The 25,283-nt window shown below is 43.4% G+C and overlaps 1 protein-coding gene across 3 annotated transcripts in view; it reads right to left on the minus strand.

The window, feature by feature from the left end:
* Positions 1-25,283, minus strand: part of LOC106737578 (uncharacterized) — a 91,598-nt gene that overhangs the window by 58,124 nt on the left and 8,191 nt on the right. For all 3 annotated transcript variants that reach the window (XM_059714824.1, XM_019479710.2, XM_059714826.1), the window contains exons 4-5: positions 10,105-10,221; positions 6,281-6,439 (exon numbers count right to left, since the gene is read on the minus strand). In XM_059714824.1, the coding sequence (XP_059570807.1) occupies positions 6,281-6,439; positions 10,105-10,221 (276 nt within the window). The remainder of the gene's footprint in view (positions 1-6,280; positions 6,440-10,104; positions 10,222-25,283) is intronic.

Genomic DNA, 25,283 nt, shown 5'->3' on the forward strand with positions numbered 1-25,283 from the left:
GGAAGAGGTTAGATCAAGTTAAAAATGGCCACCTGATCTATGATAAATTGAGGTGGGGGGGCTGGCAGAGGGGATTGAGGGGAAGGCAGTAGGTAGGGTCTGTGGGGAGGGGGTTGCTGGGATCTGGGAGGGTTTGGCAGGATCAGAGGGGCTCACAGGGTCTGTGGTAGGGCTTTGGAGGGGTGGGGAGGCTCTGTCCCCCAACCCCTAGGACCAGAGGTTATTTTTAGCTCCCTGACCCCTCCAGTGAACCAACACCCCATCCCACATGGCTCTCCCCCCACCCCGGCTTACTTTCTTGGCTCTCAGCACTGGTGCATACTGAGTCTGGGGGGAATTTGGTAATATACCTACTACATGCATTTGTGAAGAGCTGAAAGGTAGTGATTCTCAAGTCAGGTGCTGAGGCACCTGGGAACACCATGAGATCCTTGCAAGAGAGCTACACAATATTAGCACTGTTTGGGCTTATCGCATGAGTCAAGTGTAGATGTATGCATGCCTGAGATTTCCAATAGGAATCCGGGGTGTTGTAGCCATTCTGACCTGTGGTGCTCTTTCCGAATTGTTTGCAACACAAGAATGGTTTTATTCTTTTCTTTAATCAAAAAATGAGTGAAAGCAAAGAGCTAGCACTTTGAGAGGTACCAAGAATCTAATGAGAAATGCCTCGTCTTAAAAACATCGATAATTACTGCCTAAAGGAATAATAGGGAAGAGATGGAGCCTGCAACACATTTCAGATAGGACCATGATAAACAAGGAGACATTCTGCCCTTTCACAGAAGCTCAAGTTATAACCTAAAGCTCAGTTAATATAAAGCAGAACCACTGCTTACACTACCAACCAGGTGGCTCTGGACTATGAACGGGTCATGTTTCAGTCTGCAGGACATTTCCACGGATCTGGGAGTATCTGCTGGTGCAGATTTAAATTAGAGCACTGCTGACACTCCACCTAGTACTTCATTGTGGATACAGGCTAACTCAAGATAACATAAGCCAACATCCACCAATCCAATTATTTAGTGCTAGTAATGAAACCAGTGTTGCTTAGGTGTTGTTTCACAGTGAGGTAGCTCTCGTGCCATCTAGACCAGTTAAAGTGAAATAACTGCTGCAGTAAAGATATGCCCTCAGAGACACAAGCATCCTAGAAACAGTACGCGCTATTCAGTCCTGCAGATCCATACGACTAGGCCAGTCTTGATAGCAGAGACAGAACACACTATGTAGTGACTTCTCCAGTCTACTGGAGTAGGGATTGCTCCTCTAAGGAGCTCTGCTTCCTAGGCCGAGTGCTTGACTCAGGTAAGGCACAGATCACCGTGCCTCCTTTCATTTTACCACAAGGTAAACATACTGAAAGTCAACACTACAGTCTGCCATGAAGTTGACCTCAGGAAGTTTACGTGATGGGGAATCCAAGGTATATTAGTTGCCCTATACTTTAAACATGGGATAGCTCAGACTTGTAACTAAACTAAATACACTTACATACACTCCTGTTTTGACACTGAGGATAGGCCCTTAAGAAATATCTTACCAGGCCTCAAAAAAGTCTCACCAATAATTATGTTCTTTTTCAGAATAAGTATGAGTTATATGAAAAAATCTGATTTGTGTGGTTGTATTTGCAGAACAAAGAAGGGCAAGGCAGCTATAATTTAACACAAATAACCCTTGAGTGAATGATAACCTCAATTTCACTCTCACCAGCAAAACCATCTGTTGTAGAGCTAGACTCCTTTATGGAAATGTCTGTAGAAAGTATACATGGAATGGAAGTCCTAAGCCTGAGGTTACATCCTTGACCGCTGTATTTAATAGCCCCAGAAGGATCTACCTTCCATAAATTTGTTTAATCTATTTTTGAATCTGGTTATACTATTAGCCTCCACTGTCCCCTGTAACAATTACCTTCCCAAAAGTTAATTATATGTTGTATAAAAACGCACTTCACTTTGTGTTTGTTTAGTCCACCTAGCCCAGGATACCATCTCTGACAATGGCAGGAGTGGGTTCTATGGAGGGAGAGCAGTGAACTGGATTCAGCTAGTGATACATCTTCATAAACTTGGTTTTTCTTTTCTTTGCAGATATCTTAGGGTTGTTAAGGTGGCTGGTTAGCAACACGTGATCCTGCAAGTTGTCCTTCAAAAACATCTTATTTTGTTTGAAATATTAAAAACAATGGACAAAGGTTGGTGAACTTTAAAAGAAAGTTTGTAGGCCTCAGTAAGATCATAACCATTTGGTAGAAGCTTCCATAGGAAAGCACACAGTGTACTGATTTTTTTCAAATGTAATTGTTCTTTACAAAGTATATTAGAAAAAAATCTTGAAAAGGATATTTATTTTCTTACTGCCTAAAATAAAGTTTCACAAAAAACAGAATTTTCACCTTAAATCTCAAACTTTTATATTTTCTTCCTTTTTTAAGGTCTCTAGAACCTGTTCAAGCTTGATAAGTTGCATACATTTAAAAATGACAGAAAGCCGGGGTGGTTGGGGAAAAGAAGAAGAGGTAAAAAAAATACTGGCCTGGATCTTAGAAGATTGGTGTAACTCCCTGCTCAGAGATCTTGCAATGAAATATAAAATTAACTAACTCTTTCCAGGCCAACCAAAAATGAATTCCATAAAACTCCATTATTTAGAATAAGACATAATAAAAGAATAGCGTGATGGAAATGTGAACAAACTTCAGCATCGTTTGACATGTATGAAGCAGCAAGGAACAAAAAGAAAACCTGGATGTGCGTATTAAAAACCAACTTGGTTTCCAGATTGTCTGTGGCTGGCATTTAAATAAATTTAACATTTATTCTGCATTTAAAATAAGGATTAAATGTTCTGAAACTGCCTCTAATACCCAAGGGAAGTACACGATTCTCTTCCTCCCTGTCTCCTCATCCACCTTCAGGACTTCATTGTAGGATTGGCTGAAATATTTTCCCCCAAAACTGATTTGACCAAGCAAAAGATTTTCAACTAAAACATGTTGATTTCCCTCTTACTTTGAACTTTTCATCAAAAAACCTCAAACCTCTTTGGTTTTACAGTTTTTTATCCTGTTGGTAACAGTAATCAAACATAATATAAGCGCCACCTAGTGCAGCTTGTGATCATACAATTAGTCAACTTCAGGCTAATGACCTCTTTAAACAATTAAAGAGGCAGACTTATTGCTGTCCAATTGTTTTAACTCCAAACTACTAAGAACCCTGTGCATCATAATGCTGCATGATCACAAACAGCAGTGAAATACTGTATTTCCTAGCAAAATCTTGTCTCTTGCATTTCCCAATTTCACCTGCATCCTGCTGGTAAGACAATTCAGGTACCCTGAAAATGATTATTATTTTTTATTATTGAAATGCTGCCGGGGGACACCAGTCATAACTCATTACTTTGTTGTATTATAAACCCTATAGACACCTTACAAAAACCACAATTTTTTCCCAGAGAACCTTATGGGGACCAGTACACAATTAGAGCCCATTTTCACATTGTTGTATGTGTCACTATGTGAAACATGCTAGACTGTAGGTCCTTTACTCATATAAAAAGTCCCATTTATTAACATAAGTAAAGTCAGCTTGCACCAACATGAATTGCACAGCTAATTGATCCTGAGGTCAAAATCCAAAACACTTGCACATATTAGAGTCCTCAGCTTTATCTGTCAATGTAGGATGAAGCATCATCCAGAAATGCTCTCTCTACATTTCTTTCCATTTAACCTCTAGTGAATCACCAAGGTCCAGAATGCTTTATTACCCAGTTTCAATTTTTTTGGCCGCTTCTTCAAAAGGAGATTTACATTAATTCTCAAAAGGGAAATTCTCTAGTTGATACAATTGGGTACAAAGCCACTGACTAATGCTCCAGGTCTCTGCTAGGTCTTCTAAGAAAAGTGACATATGAACAGAATTTCTAATGTAAAAAATAAACAAGAGAATAAGAGTCAAGTCCACAATAAGCTATATCCCCAGACTTCTAATTGAATGTTGTACATCAATAAAAAAAACCCAAGGTATGTGTAAAGCTGGCAGTAATTGCTTGCAATATCTCAGCTTGTTATCATATATTGATTGTATGGGGTATGTAACTAAGCAGTTTCTGTTATTTCAACTATTCATAAGGAAGGTGGAAGTCAGTCTTTGGAGAAGTATCCAAGGTATGAACTAAGCAGATCTGAGAAGAAACCATAGAACAGTCAAACTTGAGAAGAAGGACTGAGCTAGACTTCATTATAAAACACAGAGGTATATAAACAAAATCAAACCCTGGGAAGAGATGTCATTTTGGGCTCTACTGTATTTGTGGACTGTAGCTTACAACAAGGAAAGATAGCTGCCCAAGCAGTTCAGACTTTTCCTTTGCATGAGTTGAACAGTTTCATTGCTACTTAGTCACTTACATAAAGGGCCTTAGTCAACTACATATAGGGCTTGATTCCCAAAAACACTGAGGGCCCAATATTCATACAAACTGCAAAGGAGCTAGGCCAGTGCAAAATGTGTATGTGTTAGTCCAAAAGATTCAGTGTCCCTTACCAACCAGTTGCTCTTCTACAACAGAATCAGAAGGAAATACTGGAATAGGTGAAACAAATATATACAGATGTTAAGGCACAAAGTCCCACATGAAGCCATCTTGTGGAAACCAGTTGGTTTGAGGAAATAAGGGCACCCATGAGAAATCTAGAAAGGTCCCTTTAGCAAGGTGGATAGAGCAGCTGATATTGAAATAGCAAGTGCAACATTTGCGGCTTCCAGAGAAGCCTAATACTGAACGTCTTGCTGTGAAACATTTGGGTTTGCAAATGTTAAAAGGGCTACATTCAGTCTACTTAATTAAAAAATTCTAAAAGATTTTTGAAAATGAATGATGGTGAGCTTCACTCGGTAGTACTATTATGATGTTCACTGGTGTTAACAGTGTAGGCATTTAAAGAACATAGAGAAGATACCAGTAAAATGTGCATGCTTATGCAATTGCAGTTAGTCATTCTTATCGGAGAACACAACACCATAATACAAGAATTCTGAGAAGCTCTAATTCATTTAGGGAGATATTTGTAATTTCACTAAGATTTAAACAGGGGATCCAACATTTAACTTTGGTTTGTATGCTGCAGCCTTCACAAGTACGTTAGGTAAGGAAAACATGGTTTGATGATTTAATTAATTATTGCATGATAAACAGAAAAACACATGTTATTGTCTCATATATAGTCCACTTTGCGTTCAATATCCTTAGAAAAAGAGAAGTTACTTACCAGTAACTACTGTTCACGAGTCACTTCTGTGTATTCTCACCATTTGCCTGCCAGCCTTCTTCTCTGCCTCAAAGCTGTGATGCGTTTTTAAAACTCTTTATTGCAAAATATAAGACACCAAAATAAGGCTGTCTATGCTGAACCTGTACCTTCCTTACTCCCTCCAGAGTTCTCCCTGTTGCTCTGACTAGTCAGCTGAATAGAAAACTGGCCAGGCATGAGAAATGAAGAAAATGCGTATCATAAAGTTCTGCTCTTACAACTGCTGTTATTACTTTCAGAAGAAAATGGGACTAGATTATTTTTACAAATAAAAATCTTTTTATTAATTCAGCCATTGCAAAATTCCCATTTCTGAACCAAATAATGGTCTCCTTGTTCTCCTATAGCATGTGAGACCAGATATTGTAAACTGGAAGAGAAAGGACAACCCCTTCTGGAGATGGAAGCCTTGACAGATACAAATGAATTATCAAAGGGACAGATTTTAGATATTGGTAGGAAATTAAATATCCCTGCTAGCAACCTGCAAAACTGCCATGAAAAGCCAGGTCCACTGGGGATGCATCCTAGTACTTTCATGAGTTTGACATAATTACCCTACTCTGTACAAGGAAGCACATCTCCTGATTATATCACTTGTTATCAGTTTTTTAGTGACTCAAATGAGAGCATTTTTAATCTTAGCCTGGAAAAACTTAAGCAACAGTCAGGCTTTTAGCCATTTTTCTGCCTGCAGAAAGTCCTTTGGTTGGAAATGACCATATTTTACAAGCTATCAATCAACCAAACTGCCAATCCTTCAATAGGAACAGGGATGTACAGTTAGTTAAATCTCATGCAAGCGTGCAAGATTTTTGCAAACACTGAAACAACTCTCAAATTCAAAAAGAAAGCAAAAGGTTTCCATTCAAGTCTTCCATTCTTACCAACATTTCCCAGTCTATACTTTGAGTAAACAAATTCCCTTTCTCCCCCATATAAAATTCCTACCTTTTTTCTTCCTTGATGTTCAAGAATTTGCTTGAACCTGAGATCAGACATTTGGATCTGAATTCGCTGCTTTTGAACTTTCTTATTCAGTAAATCTTTACGGTGCACATACATGGCATTTTTCAGCTTCTGGAGATTCTTGTACGTTTCATGATGACGCTGAAAAAATATAGCCGTATTAAATTTGGGATTATTATTTATTTTTAATATAAGGTCCATTTCCCCCCTAACCAGTCTCTATTTCTTAGTCTCAGGTAGTTTCCTATTCAAAATGTAGGCATATTCCTAGAACTGACTGAGAATCATTTTTTTTTTTTAGTTTCAGGGAGTTGTTTGTGTTTCTATTTCATTTTCCCCCATTCTAGAACAGAACCCAAAATACTTTGAAATCACCTATGATATGAAATTCTGAAAAAAAAGAACCCCCCCCATTGAAGATAAAAGCATACAGTTCTGACAAAAGTGCTTCATTCTAATTTTGACTTTTATAGTGTATTTTTAGTATTAAAAACTGATACAAACCATTTTGAAATAGAAAATCAGAAAAATTCTTCCCTCCCCTCCACAAGCGGGTAAATTGAAACATTTCAACCTTTGTGAAACATTTTTTAATTTTTGTTGCAAAACAGGAATGTTTGAAATTTGTGGCATTTCATTTTTGACCAAATATTTCACTGTGACAAAATGTTTCATTTTTGACCAAATTGGGCATTTTCCCAATGGGAAAATTAACTATGGAAAAAAATTTCTAGCCAGAGGTACTCATTTGATTTGAATTCTAAATACAGGCAGGGAGTACATGGGAAAGTAGGACTCCTAACCCTCAAAGCAGGAGAACATGGGAATGTAAAGTAGGAGCATCTTGAGTTGCTCTTGAAGAAATAATAGGAGGTATCATCTGTGAGAATCTTTGATACTTGTGACTGTGTCGAGTGATATATCAGTGAAAAAGTAAAGCATCTGCATGGGGGAGGGAGCAGAAGAACATGTTGCTTTCATCCACCCAGTGGTTAAGCCTGCAGTACCATCCCCTACAGTAGACACAGGGCTCTTCCAAAGTCTGCAGTGATGTCCTGTGCAATCCAAGGCAGAAGTAAGCAAAGAATTTTGCCCCTAAAGCAAAATTAGGCCCACTCAGTCACAACCAACCCTCCTTTGTAAACAATGGGGTGGGGGGGGGGGCGGATTCTGGAAAGAGAAAGAAAAAAACTCATTTAAGATTTGAATTGCCTGGGACACACCCAATGGAGCTTAGATTTTATTTAAAATATACAAAAGCTATTCATAAAGTAGCTGTAGAAAACTGAAAATATTCCAGTAGAGAGACATACGTGCTAGTCTGAAAGCAGATAATTCTATCGTGTTGGTTAACTTCACATTTCACCACCACCTCCTTGCCAGCGAAACCATGGTTATAGGCCACATGCACACAGAGCTGTGGCTACATTCTGATACAATGCCCACTCATTCAAGCACTGTTTTTATGTAGCACTCACAACAAAGAACCTGCAACCGGCGTGCACTGCTGTTTCTTGTCATACATCAGCTTTACAGGAATGCTCTGTACAAAGCCTTAGAAAGAATAACATACAAAAAACTAGAACCCTTGGTTCCAAAACAATACCTTTTATTAGACCAACTGGAAAATGGCAGAAAAGGACAATTTTCTTGCCATTTTCCAGTTGGTCTAATAAAAAGTATCATTTTGGAACCAAGAGTTCTAGTTTTTTTGTAAGTCTTTTTGTCTCTGACCAACACAGCTACCAAGTACACCCTTAGAAAGAATAAAGCAGCTGCAATCATACTTCTGAGGTGACAGATAAAACCCAGGAAAAAAGAATAAAATCAAAGTGGTTTCAGTTTAGGCTCTTTTTGGAGTGTATGAAAAAATCATGACTCAAAAAAAATAAAAGCCCTTTAAAAAACTATTTGAATAGCTGATTCTAGTTACACTACTTGCATTCCAGTGTCTTTAAATGAAAAAAGGAGGAAAAAAAGTTAAAGATCTTTGATATATTTAAGATTGCCTTATTGCAACAAAAAGCATATCAAAAACACCTACTTCCTCCAGGATTCTTTGGGCTTCTCAGGAACAATATTTAATACAACTTCTATGCTAGCCAAACACCTGCTGGGATTTGGAACACCGGCTACGCTAGGAATGTGCATTATTAAGGTGCTTTAGATAAAGGCCCGATTATTTTTCATTTGATCCAGCAGAAAGCCATTATACAGAATACCTTACAGAAAGATAATATGCTGCAAATGGAAATGTAACAAGCCAATACTGGTTAGCTGGGATGAGATGTTTAGAGGCTGGAGAACAGGTTTAATTTGCTAGTATTTCCTTTCATTTTTTTCCCCACTTGATCCTGTGTTCTTAACTGTAACACCATAAAGAACACAAGAATTGGAGCCTTTGTTATGCATTCATTTAAAGTGCTAATGTACTAATAGGTCATGCACCGACAATAAATATGTAGCCAGACAATGTCCTGTATCTTGCAACGTGCTTGTAATGTAACTACAGCAAAGATGCCAAGTTAAGATGAGCCCCAGCAGGTGGCAATGTTGATTGTAGTTTGGTTCAGCAAGAACCGGTCTCATGGGTCCCCGAGGAGCACTTCCTTATCTACTCTGCCCTAGCCACAGCAGGGGAATTTCCATGGTTCAAGCCCCAGTAAACTGCAAATCCCATTTACAGTGTGTGGTTTATTGTGTAATGTTTTCTTCTTCTCTGTTTCTTGGGGCCCCTGGTAACAGAGGTACGTCAATTATCCAGTGAATGTTGATACATCATATATATTACCATTTAGCCAGGGCAACATATTGTATATATTGCACATACTGTATATGTATAAAGACAATGGAAAGAAGAGGGAAAAAATAAGAGAAAAGAAACTTCACAAAGCTTGAGTTCCTGAAAGGAAAGTGCATTAGAGGCTTAGACAGAACAGAAAAAACACCCATTGCTGTACCTCAATACAGTAACAAGGCTTTGGCACCTCCCAGAACATCATGGCCATGACACTATTGCATGGCACTGCCATTCAAAACTTTATGGGAAGTACCTGACCTAAAGGAAAATCTGCTTTAGTGCTCAGCAATGCTGGGGCTGGCATGCAAAGCATATCATTTCTAATCATATCTCAGAATCTAGTGGTAGACATCCCCCCGTATCTACCAACCACATTACTACTGCATAGTGAAGCATATGTTTAAAAGATGGTTTCTTTTAAAACAAACTGCCTTACTTCATATCACACATGACAACTGTCACAGAATTAAACAGATATTCATGTTGTCCACATAAGGCTGAGCTTAGTTTGATTTGATACCTAGCTGTATATTCTAATAGGCTATCTTCAAACAGTGTGCAAACAGTGACAAAGTGTGGCAATAATAAGCAAGCTGCCATATCTAAAAGGCCATCAGCTAAAAGTATCCTGATTCGCCTGTGAATTATACTGGTAGTTAGACCACTTGGATCTTATGAGTCTTCCTGTTTGCCCTTAGCCTTAGTCTTTAGGTACCTGGAGTGCCTTTGTGAGGACGGATTCTGTTATTAGAACTGGACGGTTAAGCCCATTCCCCTCTTACTTACAATAAAATAAACCACTAAATTTAAACAGTGGGCATGCACAGAATTAACATTATCATTGGCCAACTAATGAACAGCTTTATTGAATAACCACTGTAGAAACCACCAGGACAACACATGGAAAATCCTTTGAGTTGAAACAATGATCATTCCAGTTGTACTGAGTTAGAAACTACTAAGTCTTCAACTGCTGCGCTACGTGCACATATTGCACTACAGTTACCTGTTCCAAAAGGGCCTGTTTCATTACTTCTTCTTTGTCTACCTCATGAAGTGTTGGCTGGTTGTTACTCTTCTGCCTTTTTTTATCTTTCATCATTTGTTTTTGGTTTTCGTCACCCTGGACAAAAGATATCAAAACATGGAGGTGAACACTCCTGGTTCAAAACAATTGCCACATTGTACATATTCAATGCACAACAGAACTTTTGCTTCCTGCTGCCTTTCATTGAAGAACATCCAAATAGGGTTGTGACAAAACTTGGGATAGATTTTAGAAGTATATTTTCAAATTACTACACAAATGCTTTGATTCATTAAAATATTTTCATTCACTTATAGTTAAGTAACAAAACTGGGTAGCAATATATTCCAGAGAACAAAGTACATCGGTATAAGGCTTTGTTTCCAAGGCTTTCAGTAGATGACTTCAACATATGTGCACGGACAGCAGATTGATCACCAACAGCTTTTCACCATCCCCAGAGAAATGTAAAATCTTCAAGTATCACTTCATTCGCTTACTGGGAATTTTGTCTTTTACAAAAAAAGGGGGAAAAGGCAATTATTCCGGGTAATACACACTCACAGACATAGACTTAATTACTGTGTCTAAACAAAGCAAAAAAAACTTCTTTAAATGGGAGTTAAAGTGGAAAACTCTTATCAAGAAATGTTTCTGCCCAGTCTGGAAATAGCGTACGTGCAACAATGCCTACTTTAAGGCATTCCTAGCTGCCATAATCTTATTGTTTCTAGAGACAGGATGCTGCAAGTTGCTGAAAGGAGCCTTGGTAGTTTCCCAGCACACATGGTAATAGCTCCACACAATGCAAAGCTTCTTCAAGCCACTGACACCAACAGATTTTGTAAAGTATACATAAGACCCAAAGTTTCAGGAGTGTGCCTATGGAAGTAATGCACAGGGCAATTTTTTTTACCAGAGAAATTCTGTTGGAATATCAAGATGTCACAGATAAATCCTCAGACCACCAAAAAAAAATCTTAAACCATCAAACAAATAGCCAGTAAGCTAGTAATGAAACCTTCATCATATCTTTTCAATCTTATTAGAACAATATAATTTAATAAGAAAAATGTTAGAATGCCAGGAAATTCCCATTAATGTGATTTAGGATTTCTTAAGTACCTTTAACTTTGTCTTTATATTACACTGTAGGCACTACCATATCTAGTTGGAAGAGGCATCTTTCAGGCTGTATCTAGAATCTAGAAAGTGAGCAGGGCCCACCCCAATACTTACAGAGTGAACATATTCAAAATAGGGACCTGATATTCTTTGAGCATGAGATTTTTGTGGGAATTGTAGAGAGAGAAGATGGGTTATAGGGTGAATGTGGGATGAGTGAGTACCCTGCTCTGTATTAATCTATAATCTCAGCTCAGCTCAGTTTCAGATCAAGGACTTGAAGCCCCAACAATCAGGAAAAAATAATCCGTTCAATTAAGGATTTTTATGCATCCAGCTCAAGATGAGCAAAATATGTGTTTGAGATTTGGTTTGTAACTGTTCCCCCCTCCTATTTACAAAGAATGTGTGTCTGGATGGGGATCAAAGTTTTGCTCAATGAGCCCGTTGCTCACAGCAGGAAGAGTCCCCCTTTCATTGTCGGGAATTCTTTGCTACCAAGGACACAAGGCAAACAGACATAATCCTAACGGCTGCCATTCCACAAAAGGTCTGCATGAGCACACAAAGTTAAGAGGGGGAAAAAATAAGAGAGACAGCCATGACAGCAATTACAACTGAAATTAAAGTGCCTATGAGCTTCACTGGTAAAAATATAAACTAGCTTTATTGTACAGCAGGATTATGGAGTAAGGGGAGGAAAAATTCCTTATGAAGGGCTAAACAAAGTCTATCACAGAAGACTCTACCAATGCCTCTCTCTTGCATTAACACCCATTGTTGTAAGACTTATGAGTGGAGAACAGAGACAATTATTGCCACATGGCCTCAAAAGGCTGTTTTGTAGCTCCCATAGGAAGTAGCAAGTGTAATGAGCACTCTTTAAATCACTGATGGAGATGCATACACTTCCCACATTGAGACTAGTTTTGAATGCCACCTTGGTTATTTGACTCAAGAAATAAACAGATAATAAAAGCACTTGCACTTTACTTCCTTGAAGATGCTGGAGATAGTGCTTCTAAAAGACAAAAGGACATGACTATGGTCCCCCTCTAAAATAATATTTATTGTGCGATTGTGTTAATAGTACTGTACACTGCAGCAGGCTGCATGTTCAAGAAATCTATCTTGTGATACAAATGGCAAACCAGTCACAAAGATGTTACTTATTACACGTGGAATATCTTTGTGGCTGATTCATATTGCACTTTAATTTGAATGTGTGGCACGTTCATTTAAAGGGCACGTGGGGAACTAAGGTGGCCACTGATGCATCCCCAGAATACAGGACATCCCCTTGGTGAAGGATGCTGCCACCACCTCAGTCAATCAGCAGTGAGGGGTGGGGCCACTGGGTCCTCTTGCCAGTCAGCAGCAAGGGGTGGGACCACCATAAAAAGGCCACCTCCCTCCCTTCCAGACTGGCTTGGAACCCTGCCCCTCCTGGCTGTGCACCATCTTACCTCTAGGCACAGCTAATTGAATCATGAGGACAAATGATTGACATGTATTTCCACCAATGAACTGAAAAACAGGACTGTTTGCAGTCTGTTTCTCATTCAGAAACAGGCAGGGGGAAAAGGGTTGAAAAACAGGATGGTCCAATATGAAACCGGACTAATGGCCACCCTGTGCGGAGCCCAGACTCAGGAGCTGCCCCCAATTCCTTTAAAATTGTCAGTATGTGGGGAGTCCCACACTGGAAACCAGCTCCCTGGTGCTGGGCCACCTGCAAGGCCATTTAAACTTTCCAATGCACAGGGAGCCCAGCATCAGTGTGCGGCTCAGCAGCAAGATTAAAAGGTGCATGGGCAGTCCAGCACTGGGGACTGACTGTCCAGTGCTGGGTTCTCTGTGGGCCCTTTAAAGGTTTGGGTGCATGAAAATGTCTTTGGTCTATATATTAATTGCAATTTGCTATTTACATATAATTATTTTATTTGATGCATAATGATCTATATTTGCAATCTGAGGCACTATCAAGAGAAAAAAAATGGGGAAATAGGTACTTTATAAATATATCCAGATGAGGAGGGACTATTATGGCATCTGTGGCCATTTCCTGAACTTGTAACCAGAAAATTCATTTGTACCCCTGGCTCAAGAACAAAGGCAGCTTGCAAAAGTTGTCACTTATTGCAGCAAGGCAGGTCTGAGCCAACTGTAGAATACCAGAAACAGTCTAAGAGGGAGATCACTGATAAGCAAGGTAAATTAGTCTGCTAGAGGCTCCGTGTTCCTGCAGCAGCTACACTATTTCCACCACGTGAAGGTATGCCTATACCTTCTCCCTCCTGCTATCAGGAAAATAACCACACGCACATTTTCGGTGCGTGCCAGATAAAACAAAACAAAACAAAACCAAACCCCAAAATAAAATGTAATATAGCTGCTGCTTGGCGTGGGAGTAGGCTGTATCCAGCCTCACTCCTAGGCTCTCAGAGTCTTAGGTGTGCTTATTGGCATGCCTCCCACCCAGCCCCATTCTCCCCCTGGTGTCATTCTGACAGTAGTGACACCTGATTTTTTATTTTTTGGCATGCACAAAGAAGAACTTCTGGTAGGAAATCACCAGGAAAGAACTTCTGGTAGGAAAACAGCGTTTGAGACACCTTTAAGGCCATTCGGTTGGGCTTCCCAGTCACAGTACGCAAGCAAGGTATTAAACACTAAAGAAAAGAAAAGAAAAAGAAAAACCCTAAACAATAAAAATGCCCTTTGGACAAGCTTACAATGTACACGCTTCCCCCGGTTTATGTGGGTTCTTTATATGCAAATTAGCTCTAATGCAATGAGAATATTTAGACCCATAATTCATTATACGCAGGTAAATTCACTCATGCAATCAGCATAGATGCCCCCCCACCTAAGCAAGTAAGTCTGTGGGGAAAGGGGAAAGAGCCCCACTCACCCCAGCCCTGGCTGCAGCAGCCTGGGAGGAGCCGACACCAGCTGCCTGCACCAGGGCACCGCACAGCCCAGGAGCAGAGATGAGTGGGGACAGGTGGAAACACAGTGCAGCCCAGTGGCTGCAGGCAGCTGGTGCCAGCTGCTCCCAGAGCTGCTGCAGCAGGGGCTGGGGTGAGTGACGCTCTGTTTCCTCTGCTTTGCTGCCTTGTGCAGCCCTGGGAGCGGGACTCCTCCCCCTGCCCCTTCCCTAGTCCCAGCCTTACTCCCACACTGCCATGGGAACCTATCCCTATTTGTTACATTGTAAAGCGGGTTCTTTATGCAAATTTGATTTATGCGCCATTCTCCAGCAACACATGTACAGCATAAATCGAGGGAAACCTGTAGTGAAAAAGAGAATGGGTCATGTGGTCCTTACTTGAACCCTTTGGGAGGAGTTGGGGGGAAAAAAAAGAAAAACTTTGGTAAATGAATCCTTCTATTACTATGCTCAGGAAGTAAGAACTCACCTAACAACAGTCACAACCAGAACATGTGTATTATTTGGGAGGAGGCAGACTGTGCATGTGTACTCCCTCCGCTTCTGCAACTAAGTCTGTGGAGGAAGGGGGGGGCAGATTGAGGCCCCCACGGTGAGGGAGGGAGCAGAGCAGAGGAAGAGACAGGGGCTGGGGTGAATGGGATCCTGGACGGGCGGTGCGACAATCGGAGCCCGGGCAGCTTGTCCAGGTGTGCGAGGGGGCTCCTGCTGCTGTGCGCACCCCAGCAGAGGCCCTGGGGGCACATGCCCTTCCCCAAATCTGTGCGCAGGGTGGAGACAGCTGCTGCTGTAGGCTGCACTTTGCACCCCACAGCAGCTGCTGCTGCCTCCAGACCTGCACAACACTACGTGCATCCCACCGCCGTGGGGGCAGGAGGTGCAGTGCAGTCTAGCAGTGGCAGTTGTGGTGTTGAGCCGCTCCCAGGGCAGCTGCAGCAGGGTGCAAAGCCCAGCCAGGGCTCCTTTCAACCCAGTCCTTGCCTCTGCCCTTGCCTGTTCCCTGCTCCCTCCCCTCACCACAGGGGCCTTGATCTACCTCTCCTCCAGCCCCTTCGTCTTCACAGAATAGATTGATACTTGCCTGCCATGCTGAGCAGACAGTGATCCACACGCTGGGATGTGATCCTGGCTGCATGCACATCCCCCCCACCCCTGCTGCCGCTGCCTGAAGCCCGCAGCTGGGCTGCATTGCGGTCCTACCCACTGCCCCATGTTGGGGGGGGACTGAGCCCCCTTAGCCTCAGCCTGCCACCACCTATGATAAGTCCAATCTAGTAGCACAACAGTAGTTCTGGGTAGGATGCATCTATCAATATACTAACTAACTGTTTCACTTGCTTTAAAATGTGTCCACACCATTCAGTAAACTGTGTATTCAGAAACTGGTTCCAGATGTTTCCAGTTGCTGCAACTGTTGTAAAAAAATATTCCAGACAGAGCCCACCAGTCTCCTTCACTACAAGACCCCAACTGTGAATCTGTACACCAAATGAGGTAGAAGCCCCATAGGGAAAAAAAAGCATGGAATCACATAGTTAAAACCAGTTTTGTCAGTCCTGAATGCATACAGAGGGGCAGATTTAAGATTGCCTAGGCAACCTAATTCTGACAATTCCTAACTTCCCTGTGCTTGACTTTGCATCCAGTTGTTCTCTAGGCTTGCCTGCACATCCTTTACTAAGTTTAAAAAGTAGAACAAACAAACAAAACATTCTGCCATGTAGCTTCATATTGATACTTGTATGGGTTGTCAGCAGGAGTAGGACCTTTAGACCCACAATACTAAGCTGAGGCAAGAAAGTAATTGGCAGTAATTGTTCTCTGTGGACCAGTCACAATAGAGGTAGCTGTCTCTCTTTCACACACACATTTGACTATGAGATTTCACAAATATTTTGTAGTAGTATAGGCATGGTAGGACTTATGATCCTGGGATTTATGCCAGGTTCTGAGGGGAGGATACTCTAAAAAGTTACCGCATGTTTTGTCTGTCCTTCCTAAATCTGAACCCTTTTGCTTCTGACTCCGCATCTTCTTCCTGGTCTTCCTCCTTCATGGACTCCTTGTCCACCATTGTTCCATCCCCAGGACTAGCTCCCTGTCCTGACATTCTTATTCAGTCAAGAAACTTCTTCCTCATCCTCTTCCAGGCTGTCTGTATCCTGGTGACAGAAGTGTTGAGACCACAGGAGGGAGTCTTCCTGCTTCATTGCTATTAGGGGTGTGCGAAGCAGGCCCTATTCAATTCGGATTCAGATTCAGCCCGAATCAGGAACAGTGATTCGATTTGTTGCTTCAGATCACTGTCCCCGATTCAATTCAGCTGCAACTGAATCTGAAGATTTGATGCTGATTCAGAGAATCAGCAATTCGGACATAGACGGCTTTAAATGTTTTTTCTACATACCTTGAAGTACCAGCATAGCTTGTGAATGCTGTGATGCTGGGGCACATGGAGCATCCAGGAGGCTTTGGCTTCCATGACCACAGTCCATGAGCTGCTGGGAAGGGATGGCCCCCACCTCTCTCTGCTGGGGAGGAGACTCTTCTTAGCCAGACTGGCTGACCTGCTCCACCTGGGTTTTAAACTAAACCCTCTGGGGGATGGGGGGGACTACTGCCACTGCTGGCCTGCTGAGCAACCCTTGCAAAGCCAGCAGGCCAAGGCATTTAAGGGAACCCATACTGGCCCCAGCCCTGGAATAAACTGTAGGCAAGGCAAGGGCCCCCAAGGGGATACTTGTGTGCCTATACACAAATGCCAGGAGCTTGGGGAATAAACAGAAGGAACTTGTCCTCCTGCTAAACCAAATAACTATGATATCATAGGGATAATGGAGACCTGGTGGGACTCCACCCATAACTGGGCCACAGGTATAGACGGCTATACCCTGTACAGGAGGGATCAAGTGGACAAAAGGGGCGGGGGCGTAGCTCTTTATGTCAAAGAGAGCTACACGTCCCTACAAGCCAACATCGGTACCCACGGTGGACAACTAGAGACCCTGAGTTAAAATCCGTGGGGAACACGGCACAGGGGATACTATGGTGGGAGTCTACTACAGACCCCCTACCCAGGGTCAAGACCTTGACCAGGAGTTTGCCAGGGAATTGGCTGAGGCCACGTGCTCCCGGTGTACGGTTGTCATGTCTGGATAGTTAAATTCTTCCATCTCATGGGAGGAGCACTCAGACAAATCCTAGCAGTTGCAAAGCTTTCTCTCATGCATGAATGAACTCTATCTGATGCAGGAAGTCTAGGGGCTGATGAGAGGTAAAGTGCTGTTTGGCCTCATACTGGCAACCTGGGATGACCTAATCAGCGACCTAATGATCAAAGGGAAGCTGGGTGACAGTGACCACGAGCTGATCACCTTCACCATCTGCCATAAAGCTGGCAAGTCAGTCAGTAATACAGAAGCCCTCGACTTCAGGAAAGCTGATTTTGACAAGCTAAGGAGGCTTGTCAGTGAGGCCCTAGAGGGCCACAACCCAAAGGGGAGGGGAGTTCAGGATGAGTGGTTGCTCCTCAAGGGAGCAATCCTGGATGCACAAGCAAAGTCCATCCCATCTTGGAAGAAAGGCAGCAGAAGGGAAAAGCAGTCCCCTTGGCTTTGCAGGGAACTGGCAGACCTCCTGAGTATTAAAAGGAAGACCTACAAAGGATGGAGGACTGGAACCACCACCAAGGAGGAATACTCTGCTCTGATCCTGGTTTGCTTTCTGCAGGTCTGGAAAGCCAAGGCTGCAATGGAACTCTAGCTAGCTACAAATATCCAGGACAATAAAAAATCCATTTTTAGATATGTGGGGAGCCAGAGGAAAAGCAAGGGCAACATTGGACCCCTGCTAAACCAGATGGGACAACTGACAACCCATGCCCATGAAAAAGCAAACTTGCTAAATGGGTACTTTGCATCGGTTTTTCACCAGTCCCATGGGACGCCCCTGCCCACTGTGGGTCAGAGAGGCCCAGGTGAGGGAGATTCCTTGCCCTCCATCGAAGCTGACCTCATGAAGGAACACCTTGACAGGCTTGATACCTTCAAGTCAGCCGGCCCTAACGGTTTACAAGGAGCTGGCAAGTATCATAGCTCAGCCCCTGGCATGGATCTTTGAGAACTCCTGGTGCTCAGGTGTAATGCCTGAAGACTGGAAGAAGGCCAACGTTGTGCCTATCTTCAAGAAAGGGAGGAAAGTAGAGCCGGCAAAGTACAGGCCCATCAGCCTGACCTCTATCCTGGGGAAGGTCTTGAAAAAGATTATCGAAGAGGCCATCCTATACAGACTAGCTGATGGCAATATCCTGAGGGATACCCAGCATGGGTTTGTTGCAGGTAGGTCTTGCTTGACCTATCTTGTTTCCGTTTATGACCAGGCGACCTATCACCTGGACAAGGGGGAAGAGATTGATGTCGTATATCTTGACTTTAAAAAAGCCTTCAATCTGGCATCCCATGATCAACTCTTGGCAAAACTGGCCAACTGCGGCCTCGACCTCACCATGATCTGCTGGCTGAGGAATTGGTTCTGTGGTAGGACCCAGAGGGTGGTGATTGATGGAAGTCAACTTTCTTGGTGCACGGTCACCAGCGGGGTCCCTCAAGGCTCTGTCCTAGGGCCTATAATGTTTAACATCTTCATCAATGATGTGGGCATTGGTGTCAGAAACAGACTGGCCAAGTTTGCCGATGACACCAAACTCTGGGGTTAAGCATCCACACTTGAGGACAGGAGGGTGATCTAGGCAGATCTTGACAGGTTCAGGAAATGGGCGGACGAGAACCTGAAGGTGTTTAACACCAAAAAATGCAAGGTTCTCCACCTTGGGAGGAAAAACCTGCAGCATGCTTATAGGCTCGGTAGTGCTACGCTGGTTAGCACTACAGATGAAAGGGACTTGGGGGTCATGATTGAAGGCTCATGTTCATCTTGTGGTCAATGTGATGCTGCAGCTAGTAAAGTGAGCAAAATGCTGGCTTGCATCCATAGATGCTTCTTAAGCAAATCCCGGGATGTCATTGGCCCCTTGTACTTGGCCTTGTGAGGCCACAGCTGGAGTACTGCATCCAGCTTTGGGCTCCACAATTCAAAAAGGATGTGGAGAAGCTTGAGAGAGTGCAGAGGAGAGCCACACACATGGTCAGGGGTCAGGAAAAGAGATCTTGTAATGAGAGGCTGAGAGCCATGGGACTCTTCATCCTGGAAAAGTGCAGGCTCAGGGGTGATCTGGTGGCCACCTATAAGTTTCTCAGGGGTGTTCAGCAGGATCTGGGGGAACGTCTGTTCACCGGAGCCCCCCAAGGGATGACAAGATCGAATGGTCACAAACTCCGCTGCGACTGATTCAGGCTGGACATAAGGAAGAACTTCTTTACTGTCTGAGCCCCCAAGGTTTGGAATAGATTGCCACCAGATGTGCTTCAAGCAACCCACTTTGAACGCCTTCAAGACACATTTGGATGCTTATCGTGCTGAGATCCTATGATCCCTGCTGAATTCCTGCCCTTGGGACAGGGTGCTGGACTTGATGATCCTCTGGGGTCCCTTCCAGCCCAAATGTCTACTAGTCTATGAATCCCACAGGAGTGCGGGGGAGCCCTCCACGTGCTCGGTGGCAAACCCAGAAGTGGATCCACTTCCAGGTCTGCCGCGGAGCGCACTGGGCCCCCTCCCCCATGCTCCCCTGGCTTACCAATTGGCCTCAGGGGGACCCTGGTGCCCCTCCAGACACAGGAGGTACCAGTAGCTGAGCTGGGGTAGGGCAGGGAGGCCCACCCCCCCACACGCTCGCCAGCGGACGCGGCGTGGTGGGGGATGGCCCACATGCTCCCCAGCGTACCCAGAAGTGGACCAGGAGTGTTTCTGTTTCACTTCTGTGTCCACTGCCACATGAATGACTGGTGCCTTCTGATTCGGGGGGGGTGGCACCTGCAGAAGCTGCCAATGGCAGCGGCCCTATCAGGGGAGGCACCAACCCTACCAACAGGATCAGTGTCGGCCATCAGGGGGGCACCAGCCCCATCAGGGAGGAAATGTGCACCCCCATGCACCCCCTAAGTCACCTATGTGCTGCCGAGAGCACTGGGGACCCCCCCCACACACTTCTGTGGGATGCTCCATGAGCCCCAGCATCTCAGCACTAACGAGCCACCTGGTACCTTGAGGTATATAGAAAAAACATTTAAGGGGGTCTCTATTACTGAATCTCCAAATCTTTCCAAATCGATTCAGACGGTTCCAGTTTGATTTGGAGAGATTAAAGGGTCCTCCGATTCAATTCAGATTCAGAGATTCAGCCACCAAATTGGGCCGAATCTCCACCAAATCGAATCAGGGACTGAAGCTTCGCACAGCCCTAATTGCTATGTGCAGGTCGTAGTAGTTTCATAGTTTAATAGTAGCTAGGGTCAGGAGGGACCCAAACAAATCATCTAGCCTGACACCCTGCCACAGGCAGGAATGAATGCTGGGTTCACAAGACCCCACACTGGTGATCATCTAACCTCTTTTTGAATTTGCCCAAGGTAGGGGCAAGGACCACTTCCCTGGGAAGTTGGTTCCAGATTTTGGCCACCCTAACTGTAAAATATTGCCTCCTGATCTCTAACCTAAACCTATTCTCCATCAGCTTATGACCATTGTTCCTTGTCACCCCAGGTGGTGCTGGGGAGAAAAGGGCTCTATTTGCTGATGATTTCCCCTGATGAGTTTGTAGGCAGCCACCAGGTCCCCCCTCAGCCTCCTCTTGCCGAGGCTGAACAGGATCAGGTCCCTCAGTCTTTCCTCGTAGGGCCTGTCCTGCTGCCCTTTCACCAAGCAGGCGGCCCTCCTCTGAACCCTCTCCAGGCTGGCCACATCCCTTTTGAAGTGCGGCGCCCAGTACTGGATGCAGTACTCCAACTGCGGCCTGACCAGTGTCACACAGGGGGAGTATCACCTCTCTGGACCGGCTTGAGATGCATCTTTGGATGCATGACAAGGTATGGCTGGCTTTGCTGGCTGCGGTCTGGTATTGCCAGCTCATGTTCATCTGGGAGTCAGTAATTACTCCAAGATCCCTTTCTGCCTCTGTGCTTTCAAGAGGGAAACTCCCCAGCCTGTATGTATGCTGTGGATTCCTTCTCCCAAGGTGCAGCACCCTGTATTTGTCTACGTTGAACCCCATCCTATTCTCGTCTGCCCACTTTTGTAGTCTGTCTAAATCTAGTTGCAGCCTCTCTCTCCCTTCAAGTGTGTCCACCTCGCCCCACATCTTAGTGTCATCAGCAAACTTGGACAGCGTGCTTTCCACCCCCTCATCCAAGTCGCTGGTGAAGATGTTAAACAGTGCAGGCCTGAGGACTGAGCCCTGGGGGACCCCACTGCTCACATCTCGCCAGGTTGAGTACAACCCGTCCACCACTACTCTCTGGGTGTGCCCCATCAGCCAGTTTTTTACCCATCCAACTGTGTAGGCATCAATGCCACAGTCGCTTAATTTATTGATGAGGATGGGGTGAGAGGCAGTGTCAAAGGCCTTCTTAAAGTCTAGAAAGACCATGTCCACGGCGACACCATCATCCAAGGATTTAGTTACTTGGTCATAAAAGGCAAATCAGGTTGGTCAGACAGGACCTGCCTTTGATGAACCCATGCTGATTGCCCCTGAGCATGATCTCCCCTGCTGGCCCCCAACAGATGTGCTCCTTGATGATTTTCTCCAAGATCTTCCCGAGGACTAAGGTGAGCCTTACAGGCCTATAGTTACTTGGGTCCTCCTTCCTCCCTTTCTTAAAAATGGGGACCACATTAGCTAGTTTCCAATCCCCTGGCACCTGGCCAGATGACCATAAATGCTCATACAGCTGGGCCAAGGGCTCCACGATGACCTCTGCCAGCTCCCTCAATACCCTTGGGTAGAGGGCATCTGGATCTGCAGATTTTAAAGTGTCCAGCCCTTCCAGAAGATCCCTAACTACATCTGCACTGACCCAAGGCCTGATAGAGCTATCCCCAAGATTGTCCCTGCCTCTGGCAGGAGGGATGTCCTGGTCCCTGTTCAAAAAAAGAGGCAAAGAAACTGTTAAAAATATCAGCTCTCTCATCTGGCGTAGTCACAAGGTTACCACTTGAGTCTTACAGGGGCCCTACATTGCCTGGTACCCTCTTCTGGCTCCCAATGTACTTGAAAAAGGACTTTTTGATGTCCTTAATCCTGGATGCTAGCCTGAGTTCCATCTCTGCCTTGGCCTTCCTAATAGCCACAGTGGCCTGCCCATATTTAACATTTCTGAATTCAAGCATGCTCAGTGGAGATGTTGTCTCTAGACAATGTAGCTGCCAAACTCTAACTAGTGTCTAGAGAGCTGGGGGAAGATGACATTTTTCAAAATACTGCAACTTGGCCAACGGTATGTCTTGTCTCCCCACAGGGACAGCAAAAGGCAAATCCTTAAAATAATGGAAAACCTCCAGCTATATTTCATATCCTTGCTCTGCAGCACTAGTTTCCTTAGGGAAATGGTTATATGAATTATTTTAACTTGGGCAAAAGAATGTATTCTCTGGTTATATCCTTGAAAGTGTCTGAATAATTTTGGCAGAAACTTTCAGCAAGGGGGTTGGGGACTTAATTTAGAGCAGACACATGGCCTGGAAAAATATGTCATTCCAAGTGGTTTAAGTACAGCAACATTACAGGCCGATGAAAACATGGGCCAATAATGGGAAACGCTGAGCCAACTTAGACCCTGCTGGAATATCTACTTATTAAAAAAAGACACACACACAAAATCCACAACACATGAGCACTTCAGACAGTCATACCCTGATCCAGCCTCAATCAGAAATTTAAACAATAATAGAAACCAAATTTATGGAAAGAAGTTAAGCAGAAGGAACTGCTGAAGGGGAAGGGTTGGTGTTCTCATGTAAATAAATTGTCAGAACACATTATCTGCTACAGCCCTTTGCAGAACCGCATGATTTTTTTGCGGGAAGTCCAATGCTTGGATTTATAGCACTATAAACGCTTGCCAAATGCCCTAATAGCTCTCACATCATGCAAAGATGCATTCAGTTCCAAATTATGACATACAGGGGAGACCTTAAAATTTCAAGTTACTTGTATCCCAATAACTGTGAGCAGTGCCCATGTTACCTCACCAGTCTGAGGAAAGGCTATAGTTACCACTGTTACTATGGCAATATTATGTACAAAGTACACAAGCAAACTGATGCTTTCATCTTCTGTCTTTGCACTGCCAATATACTCTCTCTCTCTTTTTTCCCTTGTTTTGAGGGTGATCAGCTGTACAGGGGGGAGTGATCGTTGTTTCCCGAATTTTGCTTCATTGCTTTAGTATAATTTGAAAAGGGAGGAAGGGTCATGAAAACATCAGTCACCGAAAACATGGGACAGGCAAACAAAATATTCTTTTTCCACCTTCAAAAGAGATTCAGCACGTCTATTCTTCTTCGCAAGCCCAGCAAACAAAACTGAACCTCTATAGTCCAATAGAAGAATGCCCGGGTGGGAGCAAAGAAACATTTACACACCCTACTGTTGCCAAGGGAACAGCCCAAACATTCGCTTTTGGCATATTTATTAGGAATCACTCCCCTCCCCCCCGGGCCCTTTGCTTCTCCAAAAAAAAAAAGGATTCAGTCCCACATACTTAATGGCTGTGAAAACCGTCTGGTGCATTACTGGGAATGGAGGCATTATTTTTGCTATTCAGAACAAACTCATAATTATTCAAGATAAAAATAGCTAAATGCAAGAACAGATTTTCTGGGTGAGAACACAGTACCAGTATAAAACTTATTCAGCAGTAGACACTAGATTTACAGCAAACTCCTGCTTACTGCTTTTCTATCCCTTTTCTATACTGTTACCAGTTAGCAATACTGGGTCCTTTATACTTCTGCTTGAAACATTTCCTTTTAACTGGTAATCCTTCAGTCCAGGAAGGGTGAGAAACAGGATTATTAAAACTGAAAGGCTGGTTTTCGGTGTTAAGTGAATATGCTTGGTTATCCAGAAGCTATAGGATGCATCAAAAAGGAAGCAGTATTAACTAGCCATTTCAGTCACTGCATTGTGCAATCTCAAGCCAACTCATGTTGACCTGAAACATCTCATCAATAATATATTGATAACACTTACTTCACAAAAAAGACTGTGAAATTTTGTTCATTTAAGCATGTAAAATGGGAAGCACTATAGGAGTGCAAAGTATTATTATAAAGTAGACACTAGCACACAGGAATAGCTGAATTCCTTCATCTTTTTCATTTATTTAGGAAACTTTTGCAAATTTGGGGTATTCTCTTGTGTAATTTGACAAAGTAATAAAACTTTATCAAGCACTCTCTTCCCCACTTTTCATGACTTCCAAGGTACTGAGCAATCACATTAAAAACTGTTTCTCTTTAGCAGTATAATTCTGTTATCATTTCAATTTGGATATTTTGGGGCACTGATTTGTATCCTTTTACTTGTACTCTATTAACTACTATATTATATAGATTTGATATTTTTAAACTAGTGTCTAGTGCATGTTCAGCTCATTTAAGAGTGAAGTTACATGTTACACTTAGATCATACTAAGGGTACTTACAACATGAGAATCCACACATTAAAACTCATTAACTTATTCTAAATACCCTCTGAGTATCTCACCACCTCAGGCAAAGTTTAACTCTGGGCCATGCTACATATCTACTGTTAGGGTAATTTCAGTTGGCTCTGAAGAGAGAAAATGAGCAATCTGCAGTCCTCCAACATCCCAAGATGCACTCCTTCCAACTGCCCCCTTCCTCTCCCCCACTGTCCCACCTAAAGGAAGGATTGCACCTAGGTGTCTTGGTCTCTAGCCATGCCCTTCCTCCCCTACCCTCTATTGGCAAGTCAGAGTGAGGCAGGCAAAAAACAGTATTACCCCTTAACATGCAACTACTCACAGCATGTTCCAACTTTAACCACTTAACATTCAACAGATTTAGTATGGTCTCTAAGGGTAACGTGCAACTTTGCCCAAAGTAAGATTGCTTCATCATAGAAGGCTGGGACAGACTTTTTCTGTCCCCTGTGATG

The sequence above is a fragment of the Alligator mississippiensis genome, chromosome 1 (genome assembly GCF_030867095.1).
Source record: "Alligator mississippiensis isolate rAllMis1 chromosome 1, rAllMis1, whole genome shotgun sequence".
In the NCBI taxonomy this organism is placed as follows: Eukaryota; Metazoa; Chordata; order Crocodylia; family Alligatoridae; genus Alligator; species Alligator mississippiensis.